This window comes from Branchiostoma floridae, chromosome 2 (genome assembly GCF_000003815.2).
Source record: "Branchiostoma floridae strain S238N-H82 chromosome 2, Bfl_VNyyK, whole genome shotgun sequence".
Lineage (NCBI taxonomy): Eukaryota > Metazoa > Chordata > Leptocardii > Amphioxiformes > Branchiostomatidae > Branchiostoma > Branchiostoma floridae.
Genome location: NC_049980.1, coordinates 4,654,072 through 4,678,294, shown reverse-complemented (window position 1 = coordinate 4,678,294; position 24,223 = coordinate 4,654,072). Strand labels below are relative to the sequence as shown.

General features: G+C 45.9%; 2 protein-coding genes across 2 annotated transcripts in view; one reads left to right on the top strand and one right to left on the bottom strand.

Moving 5' to 3' along the window:
- The window catches only part of LOC118410661 (putative ammonium transporter 3), a 7,615-nt gene extending 6,652 nt beyond the window's left edge, over positions 1-963 (top strand). Inside the window, exon 6 of the mRNA XM_035812463.1 lies at positions 737-963. Coding sequence (XP_035668356.1) covers positions 737-963 — 227 coding nt within the window. The remainder of the gene's footprint in view (positions 1-736) is intronic.
- A 4,105-nt stretch (positions 964-5,068) lies between these two features.
- LOC118410660 (sacsin-like) lies at positions 5,069-21,124 on the bottom strand. The gene is made up of 6 exons (XM_035812462.1): positions 21,112-21,124; positions 20,750-20,838; positions 20,174-20,432; positions 18,283-19,111; positions 17,258-17,937; positions 5,069-16,909 (listed from the first exon to the last, which is right to left on the bottom strand). The coding sequence occupies exons 1-6, from the start codon at positions 21,122-21,124 to the stop codon at positions 5,340-5,342; spliced, it is 13,440 nt and encodes a 4,479-aa protein (XP_035668355.1). The 3' UTR covers positions 5,069-5,339.
- Positions 21,125-24,223: the final 3,099 nt, after the last annotated feature.

The following is a 24,223-nucleotide window of genomic DNA, read 5'->3' as shown; positions in this document are numbered from 1 at the left end:
GGGCACTTGCAGTGGTGTGGCGAGATCGCTAGCGATTTCGCACCTGGGGGCAAGATCGCTAGAGATCACGAGGGGGCGAAATCGCTGTCACACTTGTAACAAATAGTCGCCAGTGCCAATATCCTTGGAATACACCGAGGGGTGTCCCCCGGTATCCGACAGTCCAGCGGAAATTTGTGGCTTCGTAGCCCGGCCGGGCACCGGTGCGATTGGGACCTGAGCCCAAGCCTATACATGGATTCCGTCGATGAATATTAGACATCCAGCTAATGAAAAATGCTAAAAAGTAATTACTCAAGCATTGGATATGATCTTGGAAACGGTCAGACGTGTCAAGCAGAATCAACTACAGAATAAAGAGAGCTCCTTTTACACAACCAACGCTTTATATATTCGCACCGACGTTTCGGTGACCGTCTGTCACCTTCTTCAGGGCAGTTCTGACTGGTTCACATTGTACTGCAGGACAGATGTCGCTACTCACAGTTCAGATGCGGTCACAGAACGTGAAGTTTTTACATATGTACAGACAGATTTATGCAAAATATTTACAATGCGGTCCCAAACGCAAAGGAATGTGCAACATCCATAACGGTTATCAATTAGCGGTGAAAGCGTTGGTTGTGTAAAAAGAGTCTCTTTATTCAGTGACTTACCAACCTGATGAAACTATTCGCAGAATCCAATACATTTTGCATACACTTATACATGGTTTCGCTTCTGTGCTTGTGTTGAGCTCTCTGCAGCCTGGCGCGGCCCTGGGAGAGCCTGTTGATCGGGACCGTGGGCGGCTACCTGGCCATCCTGGGCGGGGAGCTCATCGGCAGGCTGCGGATAGACGACCCCGTGGGGGTGGTGACCGTGCACGTGGTGGGCGGCGTGTGGGGCATGCTCACCGTCGGCCTCTTCCTGCGACCCGATCGGGTGGCAGGACTTACGAACTACGCAGGTATCAAGAGATAGGACATCCACCTGTGCAGAGACATCCAACGGCGAAAACGCCTGTCTGGATGTACCCTGCTTTCTCAACCGTCATTCTTAGTTCCAGTGGACGCCCCCAAACCAGCTGTCAGCCAATAAAAAAATAGGCCTTTCAGTTTTAAAAAGGGGCCTCGCATATATAAGGGTAAGCTCATTAATAGTTATAAGCAGGGCGGTCAGGAACTAAGGGTGACGGTTTAGAAAGCAGGGTACATCCAGACAGGCGGTTTCTCTGTTGGATGTCCCTTCGTAGGAGGATGGAGATATTGATGGAGTGTTGGTGGGGTCGGGACGGATGTTGGGGTGGATTTCCATGTCGTATTGTTGTTACTAATGGGGAGGGACAGGAACAATATTAACCTAACACAGAACGTAAACAGTTACAGGCACATGATCTTATTAACACGTGATCATATGTATACGTAACAATTGTAATCGTTCAAACAAGCCAGGAAGTTTATAACGCCCACCTTCTCTATCTATGTTCAGGTCTAATCTACGGCGGCGGTTGGTACATCCTTGGCGTGCAGACCCTAGCCTGTGTCGTCATCATCGCATGGGCCGTGCTGACGTCATTCCTCACCTTCAAGGTCATTGACCTGACGATCGGCCTGCGCATTAGCACGGTGGCTGAGATTATCGGAGCTGACGTGTGTGAACACAGCATTAACGGCACGTACGACACGAAAGAAGGCGTCATCCGCACACCGGAAGGGAAGACCATTCAGGTAAGGGTCACATTTTAAAACCGGGGCCCGGTCGGGCTGTTTGCGCGAACTTCTATTAAAGGCTTACGTGACATTTTCAAACCGGGGCCCGGTCGGGCTGTTTGAGGAAATGAAAAATAGCAATGTATACGTAAAAAGATATACACAAATAATGCCAAAGACTAGTCAGTATTGTCCTCACGTTTTGTGTAGTTTAGTGTCTTTTATATAATACTTTCCGTTCCCGAAAGCTGCCCGGCCGGGCCCCGGTTTGCAAATGTCACGAAAGATTAAGGCTTTGGTCACATTTCCAAACCAGGGCCCGGCCGTGTAGCTTTCGGAAAGGAAAATAATTTTTAAGGGACATCAAAATACGCTAAATGTCAACATAACATTCATAGGTATAGTTTGAGTATATTTCTAGGTATACATTTTGATTTGTTCGTTTCGTTTCCCAACCGGGCCCCCGTTTGGAAAGGTGACCTAAGCGTAACAGGACCGGCGTAACACGACCGAATGTTTGTCCCCAAAAGGTCAAGACATCCGCCGTATTGCAACTAAAAATGTCTCTTCAGAGATCGAAGAATTGATCGGGTGCGCTGCTCTTTGTGCCTATCAAAAATAATGCTGAATCTGTACATGGCATTTCATTCCGTGCATAGCGTTTTTTTTTTCTTTTCTGAAGAAGATCGGCTTATGCCACGGTCACATTTCTGGAACGTGAAGTAATGGTGCTTAATTTGCATACATTCCTTGATAAAACATTTATCAAAAATCCCTGTCAGGCCCAACTTTGAAAATGTGACCGTACCATTAAAATGTATCCAAATTTAGCTAAATTCCGTTCTACATCGACATTTCAAGGTACCGTCAGGTCCCGTGCTGTCGAAGAAGGACGTCTTGAAGATCATGGACATCTCCTTGGCCTTGAGGAACAAGGTCGTCGCGAGGTCGGCGTACGGCAAGACGGTGGGTCTGCACGGACGGAGGCCTTCCACCGCCAACATCTCAGACGACGGCAAGACCCTGGTGATCAGGAGGGCCCGTTGGGCTGCAGATGACGTCACCACGGAGACCAGGCAGTTGTCAGGGATACAAGTGACGTCACCTCGACCGGTAGGACGTCACGGGCATGGCAATGAAGCGTTCGATGACGGTGAAGGAAACCGCTTGAAGGTTCCGGTAGACGTGCATTGACGTCAATAATTGCAATTTACGTCTATGAAGGTTAGACATACGGGTAATAAGATACGCTAAGTAGCAGAGACGCAAACGACTGGATTTGAATTTTAAACGGTCAGACGTTTCGGGTAGTAGTATCCACAACCTTTCTTCAGTGACTCTGACTAGTCTATTTAAGAGCAAGGTTTATACGCTAAGTATGCATAGAAATTATGATAGACATGTCAAGGAGGTGAAGACAAATTTGACATACTTGTAACGATTAAATAGGAAAAACAAAATTGAAACAAATTTAAGAAGCTCCTGTTTGAGTAAAGAAGCTATTATTGTGTAAACCTCGGAAAGTTTCTATATGTAAGCCCCTTTTCCTATTTAGGCTACTATATTACCATCTAGTAGCTAGAGATAGATTAAAGCATAGTCAGCTGCTGAAATTATGTAAAATATGCCATGTCTGGCCGCATTGGGGAGACAGATCACTTATTATATGTTATGTAAACATAAAATTATGTAAAAGTATGAAGAGGTCGTGGTTGCAAATTAGTCTATTAGACACGTTTGTCAGTTGAAAATGCTCTCGCGTTGGGACTCAATATCATTCGCCATAGGTCATCGTGCTATTTCAATGTCGTACCATTGTCAAGCAAGCTCTGACAGAATGAACTACCTTCACGATCTAAGACTGTCTTTTTGGTAACAAGACAGTTGGATTTTGCACATCACATGTACAAGTAATCCTAAGAATGTCCTCAGCTAGTTTGTGATCGTACGATGCACCCTTACTCTCATGCATACGTATGTACTACGTACATGTATATGTCTATTTATAGGTATAGAAAAGACTACTTGTCTCAGTGTGCAATATCAGAAATAAAGCTTGAAAGATATTTTTGCTTGTAGTCTCTTTGTGTTTTTGATGTATATTATTTAGGCTTATGTAATTTCACATCCTTATTCGATATTCGTGATTTATGATATCGGCTTAAAATAGGTTACAATTATGTAAAACAAGAAACAACAAGTACAATTGAACACAAATTTATTCTTGATTAGTTCAAATCTCCACAAACGTTAACAAAACAAAGGAGTATATAATTATAAGCATCAAACCATAAACCAAGAAGGACGGAAGGGCATGGTAGTCTTGCCTGATTATGAATCATATCCAAACGCTCTTTATACTTGCAATTTGTTAAATCTCGTTATTGACGTTGTTTTAGTTTTTAGCTCATTATCAGACCTCCTTGTTCTAGGTTCTTGGTTGTTTGGTAACAAAGTGGAATATAGTTATTATAAGAAGAGTTTCGTGTATATATTGAAGTATTAATTTACTAAACCTACTCAATGAGCACTAGTACTGTGTAGCTAAACTCAAGTCCAAAGTTTCAGTTTAAATTTCGGACTTAACAATCTATATGAAAATTATGAGCAGTCAGTAGTAGAGACAATGTTTTTTTTAAAGTCAGTAATAAACACAAAAAAAACAATGTTTTGGGGCCTTTTCCAGCACAAATTTCGCTACATATGGGAGGTTTCAGAAGATTATGAACAAAAAGCAGAATACTTACATTTAGCAATTACGTTTCAAGTTCTTTTTGAAACTAAACATCAAACAAATCTAGTTCCAATTTGGTTTACAGATACGCAGAAATAGGAACAACCATGAAAGTTTGTGAAAGATCTGGAAACTAGCTGCTAAAAGGTGCAAATCGTAGATGTTCCTCCTTCGCAAGGTATATTATTTCCACAAACTGACTATCCAATCCACTAAGCTAAGACAAGCGATAATCTTGTTAAGTTCTACTTAAATTTTTCAAGAATACAAAACAAAACAAAGCTAAGTATGTCATGTCTTACTGGTCAACGAAATACACCTTGTCCCTATGATATACTTGCCATTACATCACATCTTGTTATTTCTGTGACAACTTTTGCCGATAGAAAGTAGGTTAGTTTACATATCTGGGTTTAATAGAATACTATCATCACAATTGGTCTATATTTTGCTCATGATGCTCATATAAGGCACACATTATCTATTTGGCACCATGTAAAATTAGAAGCTTTCTGTCCTAGCCAATCCGTCATGCCCATCATTATTTGCATCTACTCGTAACAAAGAAAATCAACATCAAAATACTATTAATTTTTTGGTTGTATACAAACGAACTGTACTTTGAATCTGATAAAAAAACTGAAAAAAAAATCATCAAAACTTAACTCTTTACTTCCGATGCCAACATATGATTTGAAGTGTTCTACTTTTGCTGGATTACATCATTCCATCAACTTTACATGTATATGATTTGTCCTTTTGATTAAACATTTGCTGTGCATAATTCTTCATGACGCTGATATATGCTTCCATTGAAAGTTCTCATCTCTCAAGGAGATACAATACCAAAACCTATGCAATATTTCTGTGCTCTGTCTCTAAAGTAGAACATCTGGTTGTTTCTGAAACTAGGTTTAGTTCAGTACTTTCCGTGTCATGTCCAGTATAGTTTGTGCCAGATGTACGGCGCGCTCGGCGTGTTCACGGGTGAACATGTCGTGGGGCACTCTTGGAGCCGGGTGAAGGTAGGGGTAGCGGGCTCGCAGGTACACGTCATCACACCCTGGGCTGGACCCGATGGACGACAGCTCCATCGCGGCATCGCCGACTCCAGCAAGTTCACCCCCGCAACTGGCCTCCAGTACCCTCGCCATGCCTCCTATCTCGTGGCCCATCTCATACTTTCCGAACTTGCCCATTTGTACAGCTTTGAGAGCTTTCTCCACTGCCTGATGGCACATCAGGCACGTCCACTCATGAGAGGTGCCAGGGCCGCGTAGGTTATCTCTGGCCGCTTGTAGGTCTGCTGTTGCTTGGCGACGCCAACGGGCCGCCTCCCGCGGGCTTGGATCGCTCTCGTCGGACCTCGGGGGAACCCACTGGCCGGAGCTAGTGCGCCAGCCCCTGAAGTTGCCGTCACGGTGGCGTTCACGGAATCGATTCCTCTGGCGGCGATGGTGTCTCGCATGGGAGTTCCACCTTCTGAAGGAACTACTGAAACTGCTTCCGCCAAAGTCGCCGCTACCAGACCCAGCCTCTCCTGCTGCAGACTTCCTAGGTAGACCCTTCTCAAGCCTGCTGATTTCGGCTTGGATGTGTTTGCAAACCTCAGTGGCCATCTCCACGTTGTCAGGGTTCTTGTCCGGGTGCCATTGGAGGTAGAGGCGCCGCACAACCTTCTTTCTCTCCTTTTCTGGCAGCTTCCATGCTTCTTCCAAGATGTTGCTGACCTCTTCCATTGCCTCTTCAAGACTCTGTGGTGGTTTGGCTGCCGTAGCCCCTTCTTCGTCTGTCTCTCCTTCATACGGAACAAGCGCACCCGGTACGTTGGGGCGGCAAAACTTGTAGAGATCTGCCGCACTCACTGTTTTCGTGTGCCCGACGTCTATGACATACTTCCTGCCCAGTCCGAAGTTGAGTTCGGTATCTGTCGGCGCTTCTTTGATGACTTGTGCGTACAGGAATGTCATGGTGTATTCTTCTTCCTCCTCTGAAGAATCTGACTCTAAGTCTGGATCGTACACCTCAAAGCCGACATAGTCACCGGCAGTGAAGTAGTGAGCTGGGTTGCTCGTCAGGAGGTGGTGGTAGATTTCTGGAATGGGAGTGCCGAGGACGGGAAGGGGCGGTTCTTGATGTTGGTCAGAACTGTAACGTTTTATGTCGGCCATGTCTAGTTCCCTTGAAATATCAGATGGGTCGTCAACACACAGGACAATCATAAGGGGTAGAAGGTCCGTGAGAGGTCGCCCGAGGGCATTATTAACTACCCTCGTCAGTTTCCATTGGAACGCATTGTACCCTTTAGACGTTGAGTCTGTGTGTGCCATGTACATTGTATTGTCTTCAATAAAACAGTACGTCTTGCCATCACTGTCTTTGATTTGCTCTTGTGATTCTTTGTACACAAGGCGAGTTGTCAGTTGCTGCTTGCAGCAGACCTTAACAGATGACGCAAACTTCTCAACTGTATCAGTGACTTTCTTTTCGTCGCAAAGATCTCCGTAGGTATGTTTGGACAGACGGACTATTGCCTGTGAAAAGTGGGTGCTCAAGAACAAAGAGGTCAATCTTGATTCTAGTACGCAATTAGTGCCCATAACACAAGATGTTTGATCTCCATCACCGAGCTGTTCTTGTACGAGGGAGCTAAGATTCTTGGGCCTCAGGTGAGATGGAAGCCGTCTGACCAGTTCATGCTCATCATCAAACAAGTAGCAATCTTTCAGAGGAACTAAGATGGGATAGTTGAAGCCTTCCTTGACTCTGCCTCCGAACTGTGGTGTATCGTCGAATACAATGTCGGTAGACTTTTGCAGCCTTTTCTGCCGGCTAGGGAGGTACAGGCACCGTATCCCTTGCAAAGCATTCTCGATATCTTGTGTTTGCGATGGTCGACCATCTCCAAGATGGATTAGCGACTCAGGTCTTAAACTATGGAACAATCCACGAACGGCCCTATATGTTCCCACCTTCTCATTTGGATCCAACTGTTCGCCTTTAGACAAAACATAGAACTCTTCGAGAACTTTAGTGTACTGCATTGGCGTAGGTTTCTCCGGAGCCCCTAGAGAGACAAAGACTTTGTTGTAAAGCCCAAGCTCCATTGGCATGCCATATAGGTACGGTCGAATCTCATATATTGCCTCGAGATTTATCGCAATTTGCTCTGGCCGAACAAGTCTTCTGCCATCTTCAACCACTATGCACGGCACGTTCCCCAACTTCTCCTTCAACGAACCGTCATCAGATACTTTGTCTAGAAGGAATGCATAGACGTTTAGCATCACTCTCCAGAGAGTTTGGCAGGCTGATGGAGAGTTTGCTCCCTCTTCCGTCTCCGTGGCTTTTTGGTGGACTAAATGATGGCAAAGACACGTGACGTGGCTAATAACGGTATCCATCGATGGCTGTACTTGGATGCCCAGCCGTTCACACAGTTTCGTTGAATCTGGTACATAGTATATTGACTTTGACGCTGTTGGATTTGCAGCGTCTGGTAGAATATTAGCGCTGGTCCAGCAAAGCTCTTGTCTGTCCTCTGGCACAGAGTTCTTGAAGCAGACAAATGGCAAGACATCGCCTGAAGCTCCATGTTGACTGTGCAGTTTAACCAGATCAGTACCCACCTCTACGGGAGTGATGAACCTGATACGTGACACTTCTTCGATGAAATTTGCTTCTGACAACTCCTTCATGGTGAAGAAATGATCAACCAACACCTCAGACTTCTGTGTCAATAGGCCTTTTTGGCTTCTGCCCTCCTTGGCCAGCCGTTCTACGTTTCTTGCATACTGCAGGAACATAGTCTTGGTTACCGTGTTGTTGAGACCAAGTTTGATGAAGAACTGTTTCCATTCCGATATTTCGTCTTCCTCTCCGCCGAGAAAACATTCAGGCAGGAAGTCATCTACTGGAATCATTTGACGGAACACGGGATGGGTATCGTCGTAGAAAGCACCAACAGGACGTCTGCCTCCATTGGATGGTATGATGGGTAGAGGTTTAAGACTTTCTATGAGAGACTGACGTGCTCCTTTCGACAGCCTATGCCACAAGTCTCTTAGATACTTGAGATGCACCACCACTGCTTCATCACTAATGTGGTCCATGTTTGGGAAGATGTACTGTTCGTACACCATAGCATCTGTGATCCCCGAACACCCCAAGGCCTCGTGTAGCTTTTCAAGTTTATAGTTTTTCTCCAAAAAGACAGCGTTTGACCGTTTTATCCACTTATCCATGTCGGCTGTCGGTATTCCCATCGGCAGCACGTGGCACTGACGTGCGGCGGTGAGACTGATGAGTTTGCTGTGAATTGTTTTGTATAAGGGCAAGGACCGCAACTTGCGCAAATTCTCCGGATCAGTTTTGAGTTTCTCTGCTTCTTCTTCGAAATACTGCAACAGTTCGGTAGCTTCCTTAGTGTCCGAAGGAGCGGTGCCTCCCTGCTCGACTAGAATGAAGTACAACACTCTCAGGATCCCCACATGGTCCGTGAAGCTTGAGACGAACCGTCTTGCCAATCCCAAAGCTGCCGAGCTTATTGCAAAGGATGAGGGTGCATGAAGACAGCTTGTGTCAAGCTCGAGGCAGTGGAGTTTGCGCAGAATTTCTGCAACTTTTGTCTTTTGTATAGATACCGATTCGTGATCAAACGTCACCACAGTACGTGCTTTGCACAACGGGACAAGGTAACGCTCTTCTGGTTGCACTGAAGGAATACGGTAAGATGTTACGCCGAGCTTCTGTTCTGCCTTCTTTGAGTGCGTACACGCCGGCAACAATGCCCATTTGGCGAACAGGCCCATGATCTCTTTGATTACACCCTTTTGCCCTGCTTCTTTCGCTGCTGCATTTCGGTGTACTTCGTGCTCGAAGAAATGCCAAAGAAGGTATGTCCAACACTGCGATGGCATGGCGGGAGACTGCTTCAAATTAACAGTCTCCCCATTTCCGAACACACTTTCGTCCAGAACACGTGGCATCAGTGTACGAAGAGCTTTGACGTCAAAACAACGAACTGATTCGTCAGTCTTTTTACCTTGTACTTCTGAAAGGCAGGAGATGTGTAGAAACTGCTCTGGCACACTTGGAACGAGGTCTGCGTAGCATGTTGCAAATACGGGAGATGAGATGTCAAATGCTCGTAAGATATTGTCAGCTGTCAGAAGCAAAGGTAGGTCGTGTAGTGCGTGCACGTGCTCCTGTTTTTGTGTTGATGGATCTGGTGGAGAACGGCCATGTGGCGTGTGTTCCTGGGTTTCTTCTTGTTTAGCTGACAAACAGTACTCAAGGACCACTTTAAGTTTCTCTGCTTGTTGGAAAGTCGTGTTGCTTAGTGGGGCTGGAAGGGAAGCTCCGATACGACACAACGGTTCGTCGGCTGTGTGCGTCTGAAGAAACTGGGCCACAGACTCGGGGAGAGTCCCTTGTACTTTGACCCCGGATTTTGTAAAGGAGTCGAATATTGTTCGTGGGCATGAGAGAAGATTGAATCCCAGGTCCAGGAGTGTCTCTACCAACACCGTTTTCTTCGACTTTTGTGGGGTCACCTGCACAAAGTACGTTGGGTCGTCGATCTTCACTGTGTTGAAGAATGCTTCATCTTTCCCATTACCCGTTGGTGGCAGCCATTCCAGTGTCTGCTGGGGATTACTGTGTTTTCGCCGAGTGCCACTTTGAGGCTGTGAATCCATGTTGATTGTCCGTAGTACTGGCAGAAGGCGAAGATGCTTCTGATTGATATGCTGATAGAAAGCTTTAGAAAGTTCCATCCACTCATCAGTCATATCGGCGACAGACGGGAAGAGACTGTGATATACCTTCAGTGCTTTCTGCAAGCTCCCTGCATTTGATGCAGACGGCGATTCCTGTTCTACACCAAAGTCTAGTGCTCGTTTCGCATCTATCACTGCTGCGTATGCCGGAGCGATGACTTCTTTGATCAACGTCTTGTTCCAGTCCGACTTCATCCCACTTTTCTCATCCCTCCACAAGTTTCTCCTAGCCTCGTGGTCCAAGGCGAAATGGCCGTTCACGTGGACCGGGAGTTTCGTTTTGATGGGTAGAGGCAGGAAGCAAAATGCACGTTTGGGTCCCATATGATAACACTCTTCATACTTCCTTGATGCCAGAAACGCTTTCGTATTATATGGCTGTTTACACTGTATGTGACAGACAGCTGCCCCTCCTCTAGGAAGTAGGCCCAACTCGTTTGCTGCGTGAGCATCTTTAATGCTGTTTGGGATGTCTTTGTCCTCAAATCCGATTCTCTGGTGAACCATCCAGGTCTCCTGGTGCTGTTTGTTGTCGCGGAGGTTCAGGTTGTATGTGACGTGATGAGTCGGCAATGTGTGGAGAGGCTCTTTACTGCGAGCGCATTCAGTCACGTATTTTGCGAATTTCTTCCGCTCTTGCCTTGCCTCTTTCGTTATGAATGCCTCGGCGTGATAGAATTCACGAGAGGTTCCGTCCCTCTCTATGATGGAGATCTTGATCTTTTCCACGCTGTTGACAAACAAGAGGACTTCAAAGCTCTCCCTTTGAAATGTTCTTAGGAGGTCCATCATCATTTCTTCCGTCACTTCTTTCTCACTCAGGTCGGAGGCTGTCGCCCGTAGAGGGAATCTGAACATGGTGCTATTCGGAGACGAAAACTCAGGCTTGTCATTAAGATAGCAGTCAAAGACATCCTTGTACTGCTGCCTCAGGTAGTCGTCAACGCCATTCAACATACGTCCTGGGTGCTTCTGTGTTGCTCCTGGGACAAAGCGAAGCTGCGGATCAAATATGCAGAGCTTGTCCCCTCCTGTCATAAAGGAAGGGCAGTCTGTCAGGTGGTAGACTGCGTTGAAGCCCACTCCGTACTTTCCAGTTTTTACCGGATCCTGTGCCTTGCTGCCTTCTCCGAGGCTTTGTATACCGATCAAGTCAGAATCCTTGAAAGGCGTGTTGTTGTAAACACACAGGGCTGGTCCTTGCAGTTCCTTCCAGCTATCGTCAAAGATGTGCTTCGTGCCATGCTGCCGCTTGTCGAACACAAAGTGGATTTCTGTTGCTCCTGCGTCGTCGGCATTTTGTAACAGTTCTTTGAGGATCTCCTTACCGAAGGGATACGCATCCAGGAGGTGTTTGATTCTGTTCGTCAGCTTTTCCACCTGACCGAAATCAGTGCCGAAACAAATCAGGTTGTGTGAGTAGGCCTCTAGCGCCTTGTGCCGTACAGGCTTGACTCCCAACTTCTCCACCGCTAATCCTCTTGATATGTCCTTGTGGCAGAACACCATGTCATCCTTCTGCTCCATCCAGGCACAGTCATTGTAACATACCTCCGAAGGCCTGCGCAACACACCACTCTCGTCCGGTATCCAGAGTTCCTGTTCTCTGATGTCTTCTCCCTCCAGGTCGCTGGCTGTCTTCAACAATTCCAGCGCTAGGTTGACCTCATCGGAGCTTAGCCTTTGGTCTCCCTTATCATCCTTCAGCTTATCAAGAGCTCGTATGAAGTCACATGTTTCAAAAGCCTCTTTGACTTTGCAGACCGAGAGAAGAGAATGAAGTTCTTTGGCCAATTCCTCTGGCACTTGGTACAGATAGGGTGAACCATCGAACTTCAACTTAAAGGACACATCTGTGGGAGAGAGGAACCTCTTGTCTCCCAAGCTCATGATGAACGGGGTATCACATAGCTCTGCAGCAACCTTGTGGGAATTGAGTTTAGACTCCTGACAAAGCTTCTGAAGGTGTTTGCATGTCGCGAGATAGGATTTCCTCGTGTACTCCCAAATATCTTCTCTCATCGAAATGGCGTTCATGTTGACTTTAATGATTTCCTGGAGGTTGTGCAATGTTTCGTTCAAGTCAGGAGATTTATCTTCTAGGCCCAACAACTTGCTAAGCTGACCTGGCACTGTGTAGTGGTTGTTACGACTTCCGTGGCCATCTTCTGTAACAACTTTACTACAAAGAATTGGGCAGGAGACGCCTGCGATCTGGTAGTTCTTACTTGGCTGTAGATCATGGGCGGAAAGGAGTGCGTCCGCGGCATGCTCAGAGCCTTTCCATGAGAAGAGCCATTCCCGTGGTTTCTGCATGATTGGTAGGAACGGGATTCTGGACAACTGTTTCCTCACTTGTTTCAACTGTTCCTTGTTTGTTTGTTTCCTGGCTTTCTCTACGATAAAGTCCATCAGTGCAACGACTCGCTTCAGGGATTTAGTCTGATCCACTTTGTTCAAGTCGACTACTGACTTTGCACGTTCGATGACGACTTCCCACGGGACGTCATCCTTGCACATGCCCAGTTCTGTCAATATCTCCAGACGCGAAGGCTTCAAGTAGGTTTCTGTGGTTCCATAGGGGAACTTCTTGTCATAAGGCATGAACATCTTCGAGACCTTTCCGTTGGGATGTATGAGGTCTCCAGGACGAGACAATTCTTGTCCTCTTGGGCTGGTGGGAATACAGGCTGTAGTTTTGATTAGATCGCGGTAGTCTTCATTTTCTCTGCCTAATATACGGAGCATCAGGGGATCCCGTATGTCATCAGACAAGTCCCGTATACGACGAAAGAACAGCTCGGAGTAGAATCGCTCCTCTGTGTATGTGTGCTTAGAGAGCAGCTCGTCACAGTCGGCTCTTTGGAACCCTTTCCTTACCCATTCGGGCAGCTCAACGACAGTGCAATCTAACAAACACTGCTGCAGTGCACACCTGGCGGCAATGTTCTCTTCTGAGGAGAAGGCGATTCCGGAGTCAAGAAAGACTGTAGATGTAAAACTCAGCCATAGTCCCTCTGACTCAAACAGAGCTCGTGGTTTATCATATGATGACAAGGCAGTATAGAAGGCTTTCACAAGGACGTTGTAATGTGTGGTTTCTGTAATGTGACTGGGGTTAGGCCAAAAGCTGTGGTACTGATAGGGAGTCAGTAGTCCTTTCTTTGCCATATCTTTCAGGTCTAGAAGCATTGTAATGTACGCCTTACACACAGCATCCCCCATAAGAGCCTTGTTCCACTCCACCTTCAGGTCGTTCCTGTCTGTACTCGTCTCTTCCCACAGCCCCCGGCGGTTGGATGCGACAGCAAAACTGCCGTTCACGTGGACAGGTAGTCCCGTTGGGATAGACAGAGGTAGGAAGCAGAATGCCTCTCCGTTTGGCGGATCATCCACGGAGGCGTTCGCGTGGCTGCCATCACTGGACTTCAGCATCGCTGCCACGCCTCCGCATGGAACGAGCCCCGCCTTCCTCCCGTTTGTAGACAGGGCTAACTGCAGTGATTCCGCTGTACCCATGCAGGACGAAATGATCCACTTCTCACTCACAGGGTCATCGTTCCCCTCTCGGCAGGTTACTTTGACTACCATGGATGTTTCCGGGTACTCCACTTTTCTCTTGGTGCCATGACGTTTCATCACGTCCGATGTCGCCAGCAGACAGTTGCTCTGAACTTGAAATTTGTTTCCTGTCAGTACGTGATTAGGAATCTGCATTTCACGCAAATACTTCATGTCTGTCTTTGAGACTTCGAACGTTGTGACCATCTTTGACGGGTCTGACAACTCATCCAGGGTGTACATCGTCACATGTGTGACATTCTGTGTGAAGAGAAGGAGTAGTTTCAAGCCTTTCTTGAAGCTTTCAACTAGGCTTTTCATGTTTTTGTTGCCGGGTGTACTGTAGACCGCATCGCTAATCTCGCTGTCGGATGCTTCCTGCGGTGTTCTTAACGGGAGCCTGAACAGTGTTCCGTTGTAGGAAGTACTTGTGCTGTAGCCGAAGACGCCTTGGAAAGGCTTAAACTGGTCTTTGAACCTGCTGACCAGCCGTGTGTTCTTCTGTAAGTCCAGTCCGATTCCTGGTCTAGACTTATCTTTGATGTGTTTGGAGAGGTGCGTGGCATGTGGATCAAAGAAAAGCACCCGACTTCCACTGACAAAACTTGGTAGGTCAGTGACATGGTAGACAGAATTGAAGCCAACCCCAAATCTCCCAACTTTCTCAAGGGCCTCCAGTTTTGTTTGCCCTCCAAGATTCTGGATGTTCTTGAAGTCCTCCTCGCTGAACGTGGCGTTGTTGAACGCCCACAGCGCCGGTCCGTGACACACCGCCATGCCTTGGTCTATCAGGTCCTCCCTGGAGTCTTCGTTCGTCCGCCAGTCGAGAAGGAACTTCACTTCCGTTGCTTTGGCGTCGTCTGCGTTTTGAATGAGCTCTTTGAAGATCCCTGCTCCCTCGGGGTAGTCGTTCAAAATGTTTTTGAGACGCTGTGTGACCTTCTCGTGCTGCCCACACTGGTCGAACCCAAACTCCTCAGCGTTGACGACCCGCTGGCTGAGGGATGGCACCTCCAGTAGTTGTGCTGTGTCTAAGGGTACCAGTTTGTGAAGTGGTTTGAATTCTTCGTCCTCGTCATCAAGTAAAGCCTGCGCGTCGCTCCAAGACACGTCATTGTACGTGCACTCACACACCGGTGCCAACGTCAGACGAGAGCTGTCCTTTGTTGCTATGGGAACCAATATGTCGTCTCGTACTTCTTCGAGGATCTGTGGGTGGCTGACTATCCAATCTATGATGCTTAGGGACAACTTCAGATCTCTTTCTGTCGACAGTTTTGGTGTCGATTGAATCTCATGCAGCGTTTGTATCAGGTCTGATTCGTCAAGGCTCTCTTTGACTCCAGCAGCCCTGAACATCTGCTTGAAGTCACGGAACTCCTCAGGCAGATTGAATCTGTACGGAGCAAGGTCAAGGATGGGGGTGAATGGAGAGGACAGCGTCACTGCGTTTGGTGCTGCAAGACCGTCACCATGCCAAACCCAGGGAGGGAAGTCACCGGAAGATAGTAACGTCAGGGCAGTTTTGTCTCCTGATTTCATCCTGACGTCAATGTGTCGATAGATCTCGGTCAGAATTTGCACAACATGGTGCTTGGTTGGGCGGGACACGTTGTAATGGTAACATATAGTTTTGAGTTGCAGGACGACTTTTTCGATCGGCAGTTTCTGTTTGCTCCACTGAAAAGCAGAGATGAAACCATCAGGCACCTCCCCATCGACAATCGGTATGGTCGAGCCAACAAGGTCTGCACACTCCAAAACTCGTGCATCTCTTGGACTTACAAAGATGGCGTTGTTTTTCTCCGGGTACCATGACAACCCTGGCAGATAGGACCCGGGTCTTTCTGAGCGGACCGGTAAGAAGTTCACGTCCATCAGTGCGGCTGTAAGGAGCACGCCGTTCACTGGAGTCGTGAGCATCTGGGGAACAAGAGCAGAGATGATCGCCTTGGCCTTTCGTTTTGCATCAGGAAGGGTCAACTTGCCAGAACTGTAGAAGGTCTGCACGTTTCTTGCACTGCGTAGAACATCCTGTGAAGAAAGCTTCTGTCGCATTCCCAGCTCGAGCAAAGCTATCAGTGTGCTCCTGTCTGTGTACGGTGGTGCTGGGAAGACTGGTTCGCCCAGTAACGCAGCAGAGACTGCCTCTTCAGGACTAAACAGATCCATGGGGGTGACTTTGGTGCTGCCGTTGGTTGTCACGAATGCCAAAGTTTGGATTCGGTTGGTGATGCTCGGGTCTTTTCTCTTTAAACTTTGGAGATTCTTGAGAATCCACAGCATGAGAGAGTCAATCTGTCCTCTTGTGTATTCTTTCCGGCGGATCTTTTCCATCATTTCCACCAAAAGCCGTGTTATGCTCAGTTGTTGGAGACCAACGAGGCGACCTAGAGCTTGTGAGTCGAAGTCATTGCTGATGATGAGGGTCGTGGGCAAGGATAACCCGGCAGGTAGGGGGTCAGTAGTCAGGTCAAGAGGGGCAATCTGCAGCATCATGCCTCTTGTATCCAAGGCTGGTAGGTACCTTCGCTTCAAATCTGTATCATCGACAGCTTCAAAGATCGGCAGTTTGGCCAATAGGCTTCGCTCCGTATCGTTGAGATTGCCACTTTTCGCAAAGAAAGCCCGTAACGAGCATTTGGCTTCGGGGATCATCGTGTCGACCTTTGACACAACTTTGTCCACTCCGACAACTTGCAGAAGTTTTAGAAGACCTGATGGGGTACAGCGGTGTATGTAGTCCTCAAGCTTCGGGTGGTTCAGGTAGGCTGGCACGTCCTCAAGCATCGTGGCATCCACGTCACGAACAAGCTTCTTGATGACGTCAGGCATCCTTGCCTCTTCATATCTGGGGCGGATCACCTTCGAGGGCTGTTCAAGTCGGACGAGGCTGATCGCGTCCATTCCGACTATAGGGAGAATCGGAAGGCCAACGAAGGAACTGAGATCGTTGGGGAAGTGAACTTGTAGGTACTGCCACAGCTGAGACAGCCATCCTTGGGGAGGCTGCTGCGCAAGTGCGGGGCGCCAAGTAACGTGACTTACCTGCAACCAATCAGGCGGCAGTGCTTCTCCCAGGTGATTGGCCACCAGCTGTGGGGTGAGATGACGTAGTTGGAGGCAGGGAAGGTAGGAGCGGGCTGTTAGGAAGACAATGTTGGAGGTTTGTAAGCTTTCTTCATTGTTCTTAGAGGAATACAAAAGGAGCATCACAGATTGATAGCCATATCAAGGTAACCCAAACTCACAACTTGCAAAACAAAAATAGAAACAATACAAACAGCCGAGGTACTTTTGTTCAAGGAGGTTAAAAAGGGAACCTTTTTCAACCTCCTTGTTTTGTTTTACCTGTTTGATGTGTTCCCCTGTATGAAAGCCAATGGTATGGATAAATGACATATTTGCAAGGGAATTTAGGCTTACGCTTATCAGCTGCATTCTTAGGCATGCGAAAATGACTCAATATCTGTTACATTTTTAGTACATACCTTTTCCTTCTGCCTCCGTCGCAGCCGTCCTCAGATGGTGTAGGACAGGTGGTTTGATGTCCGTATCCGTGTCCAGGAAACGCCCCTGTAGTCCCGGAAGAAGGGTTCTGGGGTGCTCTTCAGATTCGATGAAGATCGTCTTGTCGTATTTTGAGAACGTTGTGAAAGTCTTGTCGGCCAATGGAAGGAGTTCGAGTCCATCCATCTCGTCGTATTTCTTGTCGTCTAGCGCGTACTGCAGCCAGGCCAGTTTGTGCTTTCTGGAACTGTTTTGCACTCCCGTCTTCTTCATGGTGGTTCTCAGCAGTCCGGGGGTGACTTTGCTGAGAGAGGGGCCGGGGAAAGTGTCATCGATGGCCTGCATGACGTGTTTTGGCAGCGTTACCACATCTAATCCCGAGCCGACCAGGTAGTCTACAACTGCAGATGGAACGGACGTCCTGTTGAAGACTGCATCTGTCGGTGTGATCCACTTCCCGCCATTCGCAGGAGTCCACACAACCTTCTGAGTGAGGACGTTGTTGAAGAACGGGTTGAGAGCTTGATCCCAGTGTGGGGCCGTGTTGTGCAGGTCTGGAAGCGCCGCGTAGAGGATGTCTTTGGTACAGCACTTCGTGGCGTCGGTGATGAGGCGGGCGTAGGCAGAGGGCAGGATCTCCCGCACCAGGACCTCGTTCCACCTGAGCAGGGGAAAGGAAACGCTCTGTTATCCCTGTGTTGAATAAATAAATAAGTATCAAAGACAGAACGACAAACATTTAAAGTAGTAACTTGTTCCGTTGGCAATAAAGAAAGGTAATGCAGGTTCAGCCACAGGTATAGATACGTAGGATGATGTAAGGGCCATGGTGGATGGAGTCCATCGAAGGATCTTCATCTTGTCACCAGCGTACTCACATGTCTTGGATTTGAAGATTTGAAAAAGAATTGAAATATTCTACTCTAAAAAGATTAAAGAAAAGGCGGTCTTGAGAACAGATAGATAGAAATAGTACAGTGTACAGTCTTAATGAAGGAAACCCTACCTTGCTGCAGAGTCGCTCTTTTGGTCCGTCCCTGTCCACTTCAGACTCCTCCTGTTGTCGCTGACGCCGAAGAAGCCGTGCACATGGACAGGCAGGCCGGTGGACTCGTGTCCTGCTGGCAGTGGTAGACAGCAGAATGTCCTCCCCTCAAACCTCCCGTCCCCGGACAGCGGCATCGCTACCCCCACCCACGGGAGCAAGCTGAGCTCTTCAGACAGCTCCCTTGCTTCTTCTGAGATCCCCCGTCCCTTCACGTAGCTTGTGACTAGCCAGTCTCTAGTAGGTTCACCGCTCACTGCGATTGAGAAGCGGCGGGTACTGACAACTGTATCACGACTGTCCACCGGTACTTTCAGAGCTTCTTTCACCTCAGTCGTGAAACGGGTTTCCCTTTCTTGCTCAGAATAGCTGCTCATTGTCATTGAAACGCGATGGTCGGTGGTGCTTTGGCCTGTTGTCTCTCTGGTCATCAGTCTGATTGACCGAACGTGGTGCAGGAACAGTAGGACAATGTCGCCATCTGCTCTAAAGGATTCAAAGAAGTCAACGATTTTCTGATAGTCATAGAGAGTCTTGGATAGTCTTGATGGCGTCTGTCTCAAGGGGAATCGGAAGATCGTCCCGTTGAAGAACCCGGTCTTAAAGGGATCTTCGGCACCCTCGAAGAGGTTTTTAAAAGGAGAGAACTGGTCTTGTAGCCTCTTGATCTCTTCTGCATCGTCCTTTAGGTGCCAGATTCGACCGCTCTGCCGAACGCCGTCTATGAGGAAGATGCTCTCGTGTGGATCAAGGATGGCGATGTGGTGTCCACTCAGGATCATGGGCAGATCTGGGAACAAGATTAAAACATGCGGCCATGCTATTTGTGCTATCCTAAATGTGCTCTATCCCATAAGCACATTTGTGCTATCCCAGGCAATGATTTTCTATCCCAACTACCCGGAAGTGATCGGTGCCCTCCCCCATACGCCCTGTGCTCTTGGATGCGCTCCATCCCAGAAGCGCTTTTCAACCTTTTGGGGATGCAGGCTTATCCCAAATGCGCTCCATCCCAATAGCGCTTTTGGGATAGAAGCGCTATTGGGGATGCAACACTATTCATTAGAGTTTACTTTGGCAATAAACATTATCAAGGATCAAGAGTCCTTCTGAGAGACAAAAGACAATCTATGCCGACATTGTTTTGCTGTTCTTCAGACAATACCGTCACCATTTTAACTCAAACTATTTCTGAGATCATGCATTAAGACATATATACATAAAGGTCAGAGACTAGTACTCTACATGCGGGAAGATATTGTTGTACAGTGGTTACAACATGACCTTCATGAACTATGGTATTCTTTGCTCTTAGAAGAGAGTATATCCCGGCATTCTGCTTCTTTCGACGAATTTGGCATTAAATGGCAAAAACATTATTAACTCCAAGCGAGTATAATTTTAGTAAAATGTTCCAAGTCTGTTCGACTTTCTAAGGTGGAGCCTGAGAAAAGTTAAGATTTTGTCTTTCTACAACTTAGAGATCAACAAAGTTTATCCTAACTGTAAGATGGACACTTTTGGCTCTGTTGTCCGCGCGTTTTAAGATAAAATGCGTTTTGAATAAATTGGACGCTACTTTAACCAACGAACACAAATATTTGTTTAGTACACTGCTAAGATAATGTCAATCAACTATCCATCGGCACATATATATCTCCTATATGTTTTTACCATGTACTTGTAACTAGCATAAACATGTAAATGAACGTTTAAATTATGGTGTGCAGCTGTACTGTACGATTTCTGCTCCTTACACAATGATCTTGTTCATTAAGTTTGTAGACATTCTTAAAGAATTCCTGTATACTACCTCAGCCATAACATACAATGTATGCAAACATAATCTTACCTGTAAGATGATACACGGAGTTGAATCCCAGCCCAAAGCGTCCGATCTTCATGGGGTCTTCCTTCTTCACGCTCCTTGCTGTCGTCTGGATGTTTTCCCAGTCTTCCTCGGTGAAGCAGGCGTCGTTGTAGGCGCACAGGGCGGGGCCCTGGCACGGCTCCAGTTTGGAAGAGTAGAGCGTCCCGGTGCCGTACTGGGTCCTGTCGTACAGGAACCGCACCTCGCTGGCTTCCGCATCCTCGGCGTTCTGTATCAACTCCTTGCGAAGAAACATTTTAAGTTTTTATATTTCATGAAGGACATTCGTTTTCTTTGTGCCATGTTGTTTTGACGATATGGCTCTCTCACCAATTGTCCGTTTCAGTATAATGTTTTGACCATACTGTAAATCGTGTGCAAAACAGCAGCAAAATGAGTACATATATGTCGCAAAGTGACGAAAAATATCGGAAAACGGATAACAAATCTCGGTATACCATACTGTGTCATTTTTCAACCTTCTTCCTGACCACTTAAAGTCACATGATCTGTTGCTGGCTTAATTGTATCATGTGAAATCATTGATGTCTTGCTCACCTTCAGAATCTGTCCCCCGTCTGGATACCTGTTGAGAATATCCTGAAGATACTCGACCAACGGTGGGGGCGATTGACCGAATCTGTGCCCTGCAGACAAAAGAGACAAAAAATCAATTCAGAACAACAGTATGTTAGCAATTCTTATGCGTTTGCTTTGTTTATTTGTTGGTTGGTTGGTTGGTTGGTTGGTTGGTTGGTTGGTAAGTTTACTGTTTGCTGTGACTGGTTGTTTACTGTTTGCTTAGTTGCTAGAACCCTTGTTTATCCAACGTCCAGTTAGATAAAATCAAAACTCACATTCTACATCTATAATGAAGGCTGTTTTTTTAGACAAGCAGAAAATATAAAGATACTACTTACGGTCTGACGTCATGGTGCAGAAGGTTCACAACCGAGTGTTTCACCGTGTCATCGTCACAGTCAGCCGTTTTGGCGCCGGTCCAGAATGCATCAAACTGTAGCAGCGGGAATATAGAATATGTGTGACTACACTATCGTGTTTGATTATCGTTAAGGGGGTTGTGTTTTCGTGGCTTTGTGTTGAGTCGTGTATCTGCCTGTCTGCATGTATGTGTGTAATGTATGTTTGTCAGTGAACACCATAACTCGAGAAGATGTGTATATATTTGGTATGTTGGTAGGTGTTGGCAAAATAAAGAAATTGCAACAGATTATGAGCCCCTAGTGAAGTTCTATTGCACTGCGGCAGAATTTTCATTTTCATCACAATTGCTGTGGTCATGATTTTGGAAAGGTAGACACTTTCAGAATACTTCAGCTGAAAAGGTTAACGTCATTTGACGAAGGAGTGAGCTCTAGTTTTGTAATCCCTTTCTCATCATGTATGGCCGTGGTGCAATAAATCATACAAATGCAAAATACACACCTATTGAGGTTCACAAAAAAGTCATGTTTTTTGCTGGTTTCTGACTTATCATAGATTTATTTCTGTAATTTCATTGTATTTTGACAATCTTGGTTATTTTTGGGGGGGGGGGGTCTCCTGTGGATTGGACAGATGAGGAGGCAGACAGGCTTTTTGCCTGACCTGCACGTGACTTTTTATCTTGGTTGAATCTTGGATAACAGATAGGGAGTTATACATCAAATATTTACGTGACTTTTTATCTGGTTTGAATCTTGGTTAACAGATAGGGAGTTATACATCAAATATTTACTGACAAATTCAATAGCAGAATGACATATTTTAGGATCAAATATGTACAAATGGCACTAAACAATGTACGCACGGGGCCCAAACAGGTCCCGTTAGGGTGTTAGAGGGTCAAAATTAGCATTTTTAGCAAACAAGAAAGTTCACCAGAATTCACATTTGGATCCATCCTTCAACTTCCCTCCTGTGAAAAAGGCATGGAAAAACAAGAAATCGAAATACAAATATGACACTTTTTTTTTGGAATTTAATTCTACAAGGAAAAGTTCCATCATGAATTGTGGTAACTTCACATCAACTATAAAAATTAGAATATCATTTGCACAAATCTTTCACCTGCCATATGTTATGTTGAGTATGAAAGTCCTATTATGTAAAAATAAACTAGAATTGCAACTTTTTCTCGTTAGATATGCTAATTCATGCTTTATCTCCATAATCTACAAATCATCTGTGCCAATCTCTGTCTAAAACTACCTGCATACCGGATTTCATTGAAATGCGTAGTTTCGTTGTTTAGTTATCCTCCTTGAAATACTTATACAAAAACGCACCTACAGTTTGAGGGTAAGCTGCAAGAGGGGCCCAAACATATTTCATTTCTTTCTTATATCATCATGAAATGGAGTCCATACCATGTCTAATACGATAGACAAAAAACAGGATGGTCTACTGCAATGTCGCAAACCAGGTGCCCCGGGAGTAATTTGTAGTACTCAAATTGCTTTCTGCCTTCTGTCCGCGCCTTTTACTATGAAATTCAAGTGATAAAAGTAACGCACACTTTGTTTAAGATTCTGGAATTTCCATCCTATGGGGTCGCTTTGCAGTTACCGAAGAGTTCGCTTAGCGCTAGCGGTTACCCCAGGCAAACCTTCATTCGCTTTCGAGTCTTGAAGAAAAGTAACGAAGTAATTTTTTAGTACTCAAATTGCTATCTGCGTTCTCTCCACAAGATTTACTATGAAAATAAAGTGATAAAAGTAACGTACTCTTTGTTTAAGATTTTGGAAGCTCCGTCGTATTGGGTCGCTCTGCGGTTAGCTAGGAGTTCGCTTTGCGGTTACCCCAAGGAAAACCTTTATTCGCTTTATTTCGAGCCTTTTAGAAAAGTAACGAAGTAATTTTTGTTTCTGGAAGTTCCATCGTATGGGGTCATTTTGCGGTTACCGAATGGTTCGCTTATCGGTTAGCCCAGGCTTTTCAAGCACTTTAAAGAGATATTTAACACCCAAAAATCATGATCATGACTCGTTAAGAACACGAGATAGCAAAACCGGAAGTTGCGCTGCAGCACAAAGGAAAGCCGCGGGGGGGGGGGGGGAAATGAAATCATTTCTAGCTTTTACCATGGCCTACCAACACACTAAGTACGAAACTAGTCCACCCAGCCGTTCTTGAGTTATCAGTTATCTTGTTCACAGACACACACACACACACACACACACACACACAGACACACACAGACAAACACTTAGTCTAGCGAAAATATAACCTCCATGATATTTAAAGGAGGTAATAATGCGGTGATCCAAGGAACTTAGGTGATGTAGCCAGCTGCATGTACTTGTAGATAAGACCTAGACTAGTCGCCTAAACATCCGTTTCAAGCAGCATAGCTGTAAGCATATGCTAGACACGTACAACGGTTCGGAGGTCAAATATAAAGCGGCATGCATCAAGTTCAAACGTGACGATGGCGTGTAACGTTAGCAAAATACGAGAATTATACTAATCAAATTCATGATACCACCACAGCAAAAAAAAACTTGTCGCTTTTGCTTTGAAAGGACAGTAAAAATTATGTAATTGTCAAATACAATAGGGATCTATCAATTAAATGCAGTACTAGTATTTAGATGTAACTCATAGATTACAATTATACCTGTTAAGGAGACCTTTGTCTTGAGATTTGTTTGCATTATCGACATTTACCTTTATTTATTAACATCTGCTGATCAAAATCTAACCCCACCGGTGCTAAATAGCGTGTGAAAAGAACACAGAACAGTCATATTTTGACCCTTTGACCTATTGAACATCAAACAAAAAGGCTACAGACAATGGACGCCATGGGCGGTACCATTAAAATTGTCGATAAGGGTTTACAGGTTACTAACAAGTTATGTCGAAATTTACCATTTCAGCATCCAGGTGTAAAATATCTCACTCACAATGCTGCATTTTTACATGGCTCTGTTCTGGGAAGGTAATCTCATTTTGCAACAACTAGAAACTTTAGTATCAAAATATTGACTGATTTGAATTACGTATTGGTTTGTCCCAGAGTTACCTTAA